The sequence below is a fragment of the Pezoporus wallicus genome, unplaced genomic scaffold (assembly GCF_028554395.1).
Source record: "Pezoporus wallicus isolate ANWC-B61680 ecotype Strahan unplaced genomic scaffold, APGP_CSIRO_Pwel_v1 scaffold_7392, whole genome shotgun sequence".
NCBI lineage: Eukaryota > Metazoa > Chordata > Aves > Psittaciformes > Psittacidae > Pezoporus > Pezoporus wallicus.
The window spans coordinates 2,644,058-2,657,340 of NW_026639923.1; the positions used below are offsets into that span (position 1 = coordinate 2,644,058).

Consider the following 13,283-nt stretch of genomic DNA (forward strand, 5'->3'; position numbering starts at 1 on the left):
CACATGATGTATATTTTCTATGGTGCATGCAGACTTTCTGTCTGGATGCATCAGTAGCATCATGTTTTCTTCGTCCAGCACACAGGGAAGAACATTTTTATTGTAATATTTTAATAATCTGCAGTAGCTTTCACAAGATTGAGAAGATAATTTGTGACCAGTGTTTGAACAGTGCTCTCTCTGTTTTCAGTGTCTTACTTGTTGCACTTTTATTGAGAACGTGGAAAGAGCTAAAAAACTTCAAGAAAATGAAAGAGACAAATATGAATGAGTCTAGATTTCAAAACTGGAGTTGTGGGTTACCTGGAGAAAATAGTTCAGCACTGGGTCTGAACGCCCATGGCACTGCCCTAGATACTTCTTTGAAACTAAAGATGCATGTAGAGAGTCTTGGGTTGCAGCAGTGGCCCCAATTTCAGCTTTCAGGTTGAAGGTTTATGTTCTTTGTGAAGTAGGTGTACTCCAAAACAGCTCTTCAGTAGTTAAGTGGTTCTGTGAAATGTGGTTTCCTATGAGCTTACACATTATTCAGAACGCTGTAATTCCTATGTTTGGTTTGGATCATTTTAGCATAGTAGTTAGTTGGACCGGGTAGGAATATTCAAACTGCTCTTCACAAAGGTTTAAATTATTCTCAGTTAATTAGCAGTCGGTGAGTAAGGAGTAACTCAAGTGAAGATAAGCATTAACACAGGAGCGTTAGAGCCACATTTCCTGTTACTCAGTAACTGCTTTTCTGACAGTGCAAGGTGTAGTACAGCAGAGCTCTAAGGGAACTTACCCTCTGCTGAGAAAAATTATATAAATAGGACCAGAAAAGCAGAAAGAGAAAAGCTATTTCTTATGTCTCTCATCTTTAAAAAGAAAAATAACCTAAGAGAAAGCTCTCATCTTCAAAATCATGTTCACATTTACAAACATTATTTCATACTTCAGCTGAAACCTGTATGAAGCCTCGTTACTCAGTGGCATTTAGAGGGCAAGAGAACTTATCATACTTTGAATCAGTGTCAGGTACCATCTTACAATTTCAGAGCATGTAGAGAGGTTCAGAAGACCGTGTCAGACAGTACCTCCTTTTTACAGGTGGAGTGCTTGGCTTCTGAGAAATGTGTTCTCCCACGTTGATGCAATAAATTGAAAGTCAGAGGAGAAAAAGAGGTTAGAAAATCAAGGTTATCCTACCCCATATACTTTATTCTCTTAAGATGGTGCTCATTCCCATCTTGGTAGCTGCAGTTCTGCCTCATCTAAGGAAGCAGACAGAACAAGTCTTGTAACAGATGCATGGTGTGGTTCTGGCAGCAGCTAACCATGCTGTTACTGTCACAGTTAATGTGTTACTAAAAGAAAACTAAGATACTGCTGTTGTGTGGCCGTGTCTTTCCTTAAACAATTAAATACTTTATTTAATTTGCTTAAATGATCACAGGGTACAAAGTCATATGAGAACAGTGGCAAACAGACTGTTTTGTTGTTTCATAAAACTGCAAAAAGCGGTGGTTAAGTGACTGTTTGGGGTGAACCATAATTTCACTGTTATTTTTATCAGTAATTTGTGGATTTATGAATCCTTGGCAGTTAGTATCTCAGTGGAAAAGGTTGATGTATGATAATGATGTTCCAGATAGGGCAGAGGCAGGAAAGGTAGAAGTTGAAGAAGGTAGAGACTCGTGAGATGCTGTGACATTATTTAAGGACAGGCTGTTAACACAGAGTTCCAGGAGCCACCTACAGTGTGCTGTGGTGGGCAAACCTTGGGGTTTTTTTAACACGTCTTATTCCTATGGCAAAGTAAATATACCCAGTACTGAGTGACAGATGTTATTATAAAGAAGGCACATGAGAGCCCCTTTTATTTTGACCAAAACCAGTAATTTCTCTTAATTGACCCTGGTGGTCTTACGGATGTGTTTATCCAAGTACAGACCCCTGACAGCAGGTTTAACTTGAAGTCTCTTTCTCTCATGTACATGTATGCCAGGTGAGAGAAACTTCTCTGTCTTCTCTACCAAACGCCATTCGATGCTTCTGGCTTGCTGAAACCATGGAGATTTCAGTCTTTTTATTCTCTGGCTTAAAACAGATCGATCCAGTAAAGTATTATGGAGGTGGTGATACTGTCTTGCTTACCTGCCTTCTGAATCATCATGGTCAGTTGTTCAGCAGGGTCATCACAGCCAGAGACCAAAGGCTGCAGTGAGCTTGCAGTTACTCAAAGGATTGGACTGGATTGCTTGAGGGTAATGATTATTGTTTGGGAGCTAATCCTGCATGAGAAGCCTGAAGTGTCTTTTTAGAATATGTTGTTGTCGTCTTCTCAACTAACATATCTATTTTATTTTTTGCCTTTTTGATGTAATGTTATTAAGTGTCCCTGTGTAGTACAATCAGATTGTTTTGGGATATTAACAGGCTTGTTAATGCCCATTCCCCAGTGTATTGTGATGAAAAGCAATTGCTGGGCTACTGGAATTTTGAATTGTGAAATATTCTACACTTATTTCAGATATTTTTCATCAATTACCATGTATTTATGTCTTATTTTTTCCTCTAGTGTTGTTATGTAACAAAACCAGCCACAAAACTCGAGTGCGGGATGTTAGCCACCCTTAGTCATAGATTGCTTTGACTCTATTCAGGGACTGAGCTGACATAGGGGAAGCTTTTCTTTGTGGGGTTTTAAGGATACTTGTGACCTTAAGGACACTTGTATTAACGCAGTAACTTAGGATTCCTGGAAAAAGAATTATTTCTTGAGAAGAGCATCTATTCTAAGGCTTTTGTTACATTATGCACAGTCACCAGTCACTCTGTGAAATAGTTCTTGTGAAACGCCTTGACATAAAAAAAGGGGAAAAACCCCCTAGCAACCAAAAACCCCCTAAACCAGGAAGGAAGTTGTATGGAGAACCAAGAATTGCTAGCTTGAAGAAAGTTGAAGGAATTTCGGTTATGGATGAATTTTAAGAGTACAAAGACATGCAAGATTTTTTATTATATTCCCTGCATGTTTGGTTTGGGGAGGACTTTTTGAGTGTGGGTTTTTTAAAATGTAATTCAGTCGCTTACGCTGATTTATGGGGTACACGGAGCTGTGTGTATGTGTAAAATCTGACAGTCTTACTGCCACTGCTTGGAACTCTGTGCTTGGAAAGGGTTAAAAAGGCACAAGTTGGAGATGTGTATACATAAACACTGGTATTAATAATGCCTCAGAGGCTGGTTGTGAATAACGTTTCTTCCTTTTATTCTAGAACAGCCATGCTCTGTGCTGTTCAATTGCTGCCTTTAAATCTCAGGATTGCTTGCCCATTATTCATTATTAGTGATTTTATATTGGCTTATTTGGCTGTTGTTTGTAATGTAAGTTGTTTTATAAAGAGTACTTTATTACTATTACTATTCAGTAATGTTTCTATCAATCACAAAATAAATCCCTCAGTGTGGGTAGATCATCTACGTAACTCAGCTATGAGAGCTCAGAAATTGCCTGTGTTTCTAAATAATACTTTTACTTCTGTTAAAGGGTGGAAAAAAGCTTTTTCTAATGGCAAGTTTTAGAGGAGAGCTGGTCTCTGCATAGCACTGCAGGTGTTAGAATGATTACTGAATTGCACATAGGCAGACTTGAAATATTTTGGTAACTTCTGTATTAATTACGTATGAAATCTATTTCATTGTGAACCAGTGAAACCATAACTTAATTAGAAAGCATTACAATGCTCTGGAGCTGAATGGGAATGGTACTTTCTTTGATCTTTGAGCATCTTGTCAACCACAATGACTAGTACCAGATGTTTCATGAAACAATACAAGAAACATATGCTTTTTTAATAAATATTTCTTTCTTGTAAATAATCAGGCCTAATGGCCTGCTTCAATGTCCTTCTGCTGGGTTCAAAACCAAATTAACCGTTGCAGAGATTTGTTTCTTGCAACAGAATATTCTGTTACATGCCTCATCCTCGCGGCCAGTCTATTGCAGCAGTCATGGTTAATTTTATTCCTTCTTAGAAATACTTCCAGCAATGCCCTTAGTGCCTGCAGGCAGGACCATCCACTACAAATCTGTGTCTCGCCAGAGACTGGGACTGATTTCTTTTTCCTAATGACTAACTTAAATCCTTTAATTTGTTTTACTGATCTTAACTGCTTTTGGGAACTTCAAGAGTATTCTGCTAGTGACCACCAGATGGAGTTTCTAAAACATCTTTGACAACGACTTTCAGAATTAATTTCAAAATGATCCTTTAAAGGTTTTAGAGATGAGCTAAGGAACAGTTGTGGAAATTCTAACTGTTTCAAGTCAAAATTTAGCTTAAATTTGCAAATGTTATTGCTAAAAATGAAGCTTTTCAATTCATTTTCTAGTTGGTGATTGTATTGGGCTTGAACAGCAAGGGTTTGGTAGCGGGGGTCACGGGGGTGGCTTCTGTGAGAAGCTGCCAGAAGCTTCCCCATGTCCAGTGCCAGCCAGCTACAAGGTGGACCTGCCAAGGCTGAGCCCATCAGTGGCACTTCTCTGTCCATGCCCCCAAGTTGGGAGTATTTATGCTGCTGCTTATCTGTCTTTTCATATAATGCATTATCAAGTACTTTTGAGCTATGAGAAAATGGATTCTCCTTCTGGTTATCAATTTTGTTTGCTTTAAAGAGCTTTTGGTACTGTTTTGTTTTTGTTTGCTTGTTTTCTTTGTTTTTTTATAGATATATTTGTATATTTAATTAATGAATGCTTTGATAAAAATTTAGTGTTTAAAAAAACATTTTACTGTCTTGATTTGTAACATTGCAGTAACTCTGCCTGTTGTAGACTGAATGATTTTGACCATGCTTGTGAATGTAATTGAAAGTCCTAATTCTGTAGAAGGAAGGAATATAAGGAAATCGCAGACTTCCAAGGTAAGGAAAGGACTCGGTGAGAAGAAGGTGGAGTGACAAAGAGGGCAATAAATCCTCTTCTCTTCTGATGGGAAAAGAACGTATTCAGCATATGTCGAAGTGTTTTGCTATATAATGTAAAACTAAAGGAAATACAACAGAGGAAACGTTTCACACTTCAGACCTGTTGTCATGGCAGTCGCTGCAGCTGGTTTGGTTCCTTTAGATTGCCTTCGCTTGGAAAACATGTTGCATGAGATATTTAAGAAATGGACATGGTTTTGCTTACCAAGAAACTGCAGAAATTAAGCTTGGAGCATATGGTTCAGATTCATCAGTGCGCTGAGCACTTTACAGCTGCAGAAACTTAGGTTTGATAGACAGTGCTTCTCCAAGTGCTCAGCTAACAGCAGAACCGAGAGCAGCACTTGCCCAAACTCTTGGGTTTGTTTTCTCTTGCCAGTCCTGCACTGCTGCAGTTAAGGTCATGAGGTCTCCAGCCTGAGCCCTGTACTGCTTTCATTTTTACTGAGCAGTGATAAATGGGGTTTGTATCAGGAGCACAAAAACAATTTAATTGAATCTTAGGGTTGTTTTTTTTAAAGTGTAACTTCCCTTGAGTTTTCTGGTAGCGGTGTCCGAATTTCTTCGCACCTTTGGGGCCTATTTTGGGGCCTGTTCTATTCTATGGCAGTGAAATGCCTGTTCTCTGTGACTGCTCCAAAATGTGGTTGTGTTCAGTGAAATCGCTTCGCATTGACAGGAAAGGGCGGAGTCTGATGCTGCGCTGGCCTGGTTTATACCCGTGTAAACCTATTGACCTGGTTGTACCTCAACAACTCTTTTTCCTTGCATTTATGGAGAAGTTCCCCCTTTGCAAACCTGTAGGTTTGTTGACTTGCTGCTTAATTAACTAACTGTTCTCATTTAATGGCCTTCAAGTCTATGTTGTGTAAAAGGGGGTTTACTAATCCAGATGGGAAATAGCCTTTTTATGTATGACAGTTATACCTTAAAACTTTTAGGAATGAAGCAAAAGAAAAATCACCACTCTGTTTGTTGAGAGATGCTGGTTTCTTAATTAAGAGTAACTACTAGGATACTCTAAATACTCTTTCAGTACTCTTTAAACCCTTGTATGGAAGTAAGGGCACCTTGTCAGATACCAGGGTTTGACTAAATGATATAATATTGCAAATTCCATTTTCACAGTTGGTTTTTAAATAGAGTTTGATTTCACTTACTGTATTCCACACTTTACAGAAACATTTAAAGGGAACAAATTAGTAATTTTGGAAGCATAGCCAGATCCATGGTGAGCGATCTTTTTGGTTATCCACAGTGTTTACTGCAATAAATGTGTCATGAGCTACATTATATTCTTAAAGCTAAATTTTCTTTGGGATGCCAAAGGTATGTGGTATTATATTATGTTGTTCTGGGAACCAAGATAATTCCTGCAGGGAATTTCCGAGATCTCTTTTGTGGCAGTACAAAGGAGAGGAAGTGACAAGGACATGGCCAACGTGTGCATTAATCACCAGCCTTGTATTCTTGTGGTACAATGTCACTCTGTCTTATTAGTTGCAGGACTCTATGCTGAAAAAAGGTATGTTGTGTGCCCTTTTCCTTTCATTCCCAGGTAAATTCCTGCTGATGGACATTGAGATCTTAATGATGTCAAAATTACATCCTGGAAAATCTGTTACCGTGTGTGATTTGACATTCAAGTCATGCAATTTGTTATGTTTTACTTCAGTGAAGCAACACAGGTTTAACCTTCTCTACAATAGGTTTTTATCAAGAGGGCTAAAAAAACAAATGACACATCTTACTGACTGGATACACTTGAACACTTTTTATTGAGAATGTATTAGAGTCAATAGCTCCTTTGTGATGCTTTGCAGAAAGTCCATTTCTAGAGTATTTTGACATCATTTTGGAGGCCATATCTCTTCATTTTAATAGAAACAGAAATTTTCTAGTGATTGATCGCTTTCTTCCATTAACTGAAATTATGTCTTAAGAGACCAGCTCAGCTGGATTCTCCAATGGAAGCTTTCGAAAGTAGGGCCTCTACTCGGATAGCCAATGAGGACCTGTCTTGAGCTTGCTACATTAATAATTCAAGCAGAAGCAGAGCACAACATTTTTGTTAGTTCATTGAATTGACTTGATTGGCAGTTCAACAAGAGGGCTGTAAGCCACAGAGCAATTCAAATACCAAGTTTAATTTTGTGAGAAAATAACACTGTTAATAATGGCACTTAACTAGTGCTTAATTTCTAGTATACAGTATATACATTCAGAAACATACAGTACAACTTCCTGCTCAGAGGTTTACATTCCAATAATGTGCTTTAAGAAATAATTTAATAAAATCTTCGCGAATTCCTTATACATCAGTAGGCTGATTTTTTTTTATCTTGCATATATACAGTATTTTACTTATATTTGAATGCAGAATAGATAAGCCCCTATTTACAGTCATCAGAAACCTTCAGGCATTTGAAATGGAAAGGCTCCATTATGAGAACTTTGTATATTAAAGATTTTCCATAAATGTTCTTTCATATGTATGATACATGTATTTCCTGAAGTATTTTACTGCACTTGTTCATCTGCTGTTCTTTATATAGATATTGCAAAGTTCTCACTTTTTGGGATACTGCTTTTTCAAGAAATACCATGTGAGGGTGCTGCAATTAAGTTCAAAATCTCCGTATGAGAATAGCAGCCAGGCAGCTCCATGGCACAGTTTCTTTGAGGCAAGTAATATATCAAATTAACTCTTAGAAAAGTTGAGTGGATATCAGAGTTGCTTTTTAAACTGTGAAATTTGTTTGTCTATATGACTGCCATCACATTTAGTATATCTATACGTATATATGTATATACTTAACTGCTGCAACAAAAAAAAAATAGAAAAAGACTAAAAACTGAGTTTTCAAGGGTAAATAATATAAAAACTTGTTCTTTCTCCATCTCTCAAATAACAGCTTCGATTTGGCTACATAAATCCATTTGTAATGTCAAATCATTGAATAAGATTTGGGTCATCGTAGAAGAGTTAGTCTAATGAAGTAAATGTGAGTGGTGAGCAGTACCGAGTGTACAAGGCCAAGCATGGGTGGAAACGGAGGAGCAAAATGAAAATAGATAGTGCAGAGAAGTGCATAAGATGAGAGAAAAAGAGAAATGATGAAAGATCCATGATGTGAAACTGTGAATTTCACACGGAGAGAAAGGAACAGAAATAAACGCGACAGTCCTGTGAAAGGCAGGAAGACGTCTTAATAGAAGGGGGAAACAGAAGTAAGGGAGCAAGTGTAAGTTAAAATTGCACTTAATGCTGCCTGTTCAGCCACACAGTTCTGGCAGTGTCCCAGTTCTGGAAGCCTCTATTCACACCAGATAAGCCAGTTCCTCCCTGCTGGAATTTTCCTGCATAATGGGATAAAATTTCTTTAACAGATTTTTACAGGAGAGGTTTAATGTGGTGCATTAGGAAACCTAATTTTCTTCAGATGGGAAGAAGAGGGACCTAACTGCTTGACAGTTGTAAGGAAAGATTTCTTTCTTAAGCACTTCTGTGTGGAAGTGAGTTTGAATGTTCAAGATGTGTAGAAATTCACAGAAAACCTCTCAAGGGAAAAAAACCAACCAGAGCAGCCAGGGTCATGTCAGCATAAAGGCACAATAAATTAATATGTGAACGGGATACAATGATAAAGGCTTCATTCCTTAACATGGTTTTCATCAATGGGCTAAAACTATGAAGTAAATTGATGTAGTTGTGCTGGGTAGTTTTTGTGTGGAGAAAACACCACAGAAATAGATGATAAATAGTCCAGGCATTAAAGATTAAAAAAAAAAACAAATTAGTAAGTGAAAAGCTATTTTAAAAGTAAAGAATAAATGGAAATCTTTTCCACCAGGATGCTGACAACTTAGACATGCTTGTATATGAAGTAGACAAGCAAAGATAGCTATGGGAAGAAATTACTTGAGTAACATTGATGAAAAGGGAAAAGATTTGGAAAGGCTGTCCCTCACCTGCTTTCCACTTAGAATTTAAGAGGACCCTTTATCAGATGAGAATTGTGCTATAAGCAAGGGAAAAGGTTAAACTTGGGGATTTGCTCCATGTTTTTTCTATACCAGAGGCTTGAAAAGGCACGATTTTTTGAGTAAAGTCACGTGGAATTCGAGTTGTGTTGCGACAGATTAAGCAATGAAATGATTCTGCTGGGTTGCAGAGTGGGTGACAAAGATGTCTTGCTGCCCCCAAACCAGTGGGAGAGTATAAGTTTAACTTCTGTCCCCCTCTGTCATTAATAATGCAATAGCAGCTTAGGAACAGGAGGTTCTTGGGTCAATGTTTCATTGTTTGGTGTTGCGGGTAACTTGTTTCCTGCAGCTTGTTGGTGTTTCTTACATATTTCATATACTCAGTAAAATTTGGCAATCTCGACTGGATTTCTTCATCCCCCTGTGAAATACAGAAACTATACCTTCACTGTGCATTCAAGAATCACATTGGGAGGCACTCCATTTCTGAGAGATCAGCAAAAAGCTGATCCTGACTGGGATTTCTAGATACTATTCCCATTTTTAAACCTTGTATGTATTCAGGGATTTGGTATGGTTTCCAAACCCTCAGTGATACCCTAGATTAAAGAGATGTTAATTTATTTGTTGCAAACATATCCCTTGAAAATACAAAATGTTAATCATAAACATATTTATTATTAAGATAATTGTTACATGAACATATGTGGACCATAACACTTAGCCAGACAGTCTTTACTAGTTAAAACTTCGATTTAACTTTGTAAACCACTGTGTCCTTCATTTTAATATGTGGAACAGGCATCTCTCAGTTCCCTTAGAATTAGTCAATAAATATTTCTGAATTCTTGAAATGTTTAGGATGCAAACAAAGCACTGGAAAACTAAAACATGTTTTTGTTGTACCTAAAAAAAAAAATCAGTTTATCATAAATGTTAAAACCTAGGTTAGTTTGTGTGAGAAAATAATTTCTGAACATGATTCAGAATGGGGAACATTCTGAACATGGGGATTCAGTAACAGAGAAAGAAATTAAATAATTTAATTTATAATTCACATTTACTATTTTGACATGTATAATTGGATAACATGATCTTCAGTAAAGATCATCTATATCATCTTCATTGAAAAACGCTATTTACTTCATCAAGGATAGCACTATTACTTCTTTGTACAGAAAGTAAGGTAATACCTTTTCCTATACAAGATACAAGGTGCTGTGTCTTCAGTCAAGACTTCAATAAACTGCTTAGTGATTTCTTCAGATAGGAATATTAGAGCGATGAAGACAGAGTTTTTGCCTTGTAACCCATTCAGTGCACCGAAAGTATTAGATGTCACAGGTATTACAGCACATAGGCCAGAGTCTCACAAGATTTCAGCAAACAGTTAACTATTTGAAAATTAAGACTGTTCCATTGAACTGTAATGGAAAGCTCCTTCTAGCCCATTGCTTGGGACTCTCACATTAATGGCTCTGAGTACCAACAAGCGAAATCACAGTCCCAGTACTGGTACAGCAAGTACTGCATTAACAGAGCAGCAGAGGGTTTTTCCATACCTACGTCATGACCTGCTGTACTACTGTGTGCTCATGAGAACACCCTTGATTCCCACAGTGTATCTTCTTAAGCAGACGTCGTAATTTGTTGGGAAAGTTTTTGTTAATGTATCTGTAGAGCAGAGGCATTACAAAGCTGCTTGAGAAAGCCAAGAATTTTGACAAAATCTTGGTAAAATGTAGTATTCGACTGTAATTCTCATCTGCAATTCTTCCTCGTGCATTCGTAAATGTGCTTACCAAGAGAATAACATAATAGGGCGTCCATAAGGTAAACTGTGTACAGACTGTGGCAATCAAAAGCCTGTGCACTGATGGATCTAATCGTCCAGTGTCTTGATCCAGTGGTGTTGCCTCTTTGCGTATTCGCAAGATTAATACAAGTGCATACAGTACAGCGATAGCTGGTACAACATACCCAATAAAGACCATAATGGCATCTGCTGCTTCTTTGTTCTGCATCTTGGAACATTCAATTATTTTAGTGGATACATGATTGCAGACATAGAACAGGAGAGATGAAAAACTTGTAAGCATGGCACCACCCCATATGAATCCACAGACGTGTTTGGTGTTGTACACGCTTGACATGTAAGTTCTAGGTAGAGCACGTTCAATGTAGTAGTCCAGACTGAGTAATGTAGTTGAGTACATGGTAACTAAAGATGAGACGTTGAATAAAATAAGTAAGGTAATATAAACTTCATTGTTAGAATTCCAGATGGCCCATTTTGTATTGGCAAGACCTAGAAGATACATTGGTGCCAGAGTGTTTATGATGAGGCCGGCAATGGCAATGTTGACAAAGTAAACATCTGGCATAGTCATAGTAGCTTTGTTGTAGAGGTTAACTAGGACCAGCAAGCCATTGTAACAAAGGCCAACTGGGAAACATATAATGAGGTAGAGTAGGGAAAAGATGGAAAGCACAAGGTGGAAGTCATGGCAGAGATGCTGGTCCTCACTGCTCTCGGTACTGTTGATCAAGGCTTCGCAGCTCCACATAGTGATTTTAGCTTTTGTATCTTCTCTGCTGGTTACCAGCTTTTCTGTAGAGAGAGAAATAGTAAAAGTATTGTTGAAATACTATATTGTAAGTGAAATGCAATGTAGAATGAAGAAAACATTCTAAAGATAGACATTATGTGCTTCATTTAACTGTTCAGTTTAAGGTCAGTGACTGAAATGCCTTTTGATCATGTTAGACTGGAAGAGAGTCACCTGTGATTCAGAATTTCATGAGACTAGTACATGTTCTGAAGTACTAATTTAAATGAAATTAATGGCAAATGAGTTGATACAGGACACTCAACAGAAGTAAATAAAATATACCTTTAAAGTAAGTACAGATATAATATACCTGAAGTACAATGTTTTTTAAAATTATTAAACAGTACCTTTTATATAGTGAAGAATATAGAAGAGTGGCTGCTGAAGAATTGAAGGCTATAAGCTGAAGAACAAATCTTAGCAATAAGATCAAGAATAGAGTTCTCTAAGGTGTTAAATAAGCTTTATGTCGAAAAGATAGTTTCTTAGGAGGCATTTGCAAGGCAGTACTGTGGATGTATACTGTATCACTGATAAAACTGACAAAGACTAGAGGGAACTGGGAAATGAGGTGAAGGGGTTTTTTATAGATCAGTTTGTAGTGAGACTTCCGACCTATAACCATTTAGTTGGAAAAAAAACAATGGACCTCTGTAGTCTAGGGAACCTAATATCAGGGCAGCCTGACTTTCCAAAAAGGCAAGAATCAGCTATCATTTCCTCTTAAAATAGCTTGAATTCTTTAAAAACTATGCTACTATCAGTAGTTGTTGTCCAGCTATCTTTGCTTTTGTAAAGAGATAACATTTTAACTGAAATCAGTGAACTTCAAAGCAATCATGAACAGTCTCTTTCCAAAATGCAGAAATAAGAAATAATCTTTCAAATACAATTCAAAACATCCACAGCCTTAAAACCGTGGTTCTTATTCCCATATCTGGGACAGCACAGAATTTATGCAGCAGGTGATTTCCTATGTCACGTGTACTCTGATACTGTCAGATACTCAGCGTTGTGTGTCTCTCTTTCAGCACGTATAGGAAAGTACAAATACATATACCTGCATTCTTTCCAGAGAGAGAACAAGATTTAATCAAATCCACAATAAACATTGTGCAATTAAAATGAATGTTACTAGACAACATGCTATACTCCATGAACCACAGGGCTAAATTATATGGTATGGGTTTTGTAAGCATACGGATACGTGGTTGCATCTCTCTAGTGCTAATCCTGTGACACTTCAACCATAGTACAGAATGTATTCCAGAATCATGTCAACTTCCATTTTTTATTTTCCACTGCAGTTGTTTTGTGTGCATTTTTCTTCTAAATACCATAGCCTGTGCCAGAAATCAGGCTAAAAATACAGTAAGTTTAACTGGGCAAAGAAATTTTTATTCCACTGTCATATGTTAGATTTCTTTAGATAAGTGGCAGCAGCACAAGATGCAGTTCTATTGTTTTTAAAACTTGCTTTCTCACCTTAGAGGAAACGCTTTGTTTTCTCAAATCAGTTCTTTAGCTATAGTATTGACATGAGTAGAAAGTACAGTATCTTTATGTTGTCTTTCAGTCGTCACACTTCTTGAGCACTGAAAACCACCCAGTTTATTTTCAGGAAGCATCTGTTGTTTTAAGTTTTTAAGAAGGAAAAAGAAAAGCTGTTTTGCACAGTTGAAGGCAACTGGAGTTACATCTCATTGAACTGTTACG

The 13,283-nt window shown here is 37.4% G+C and overlaps 2 protein-coding genes across 5 annotated transcripts in view; one reads left to right on the top strand and one right to left on the bottom strand.

Moving 5' to 3' along the window:
• Window positions 1-13,283, top strand: part of CUNH7orf50 (chromosome unknown C7orf50 homolog) — a 127,498-nt gene that overhangs the window by 34,861 nt on the left and 79,354 nt on the right. The gene's annotated exons all lie outside the window — the stretch shown is intronic.
• Window positions 9,979-13,283, bottom strand: part of GPR146 (G protein-coupled receptor 146) — a 47,813-nt gene continuing 44,508 nt past the window's right edge. For all 4 annotated transcript variants that reach the window (XM_057416922.1, XM_057416924.1, XM_057416921.1 and 1 more), the window contains one exon: window positions 9,979-11,566. In XM_057416922.1, the coding sequence (XP_057272905.1) occupies window positions 10,518-11,522 (1,005 nt within the window). In that variant the 5' untranslated portion in view covers window positions 11,523-11,566 and the 3' untranslated portion in view covers window positions 9,979-10,517. The remainder of the gene's footprint in view (window positions 11,567-13,283) is intronic.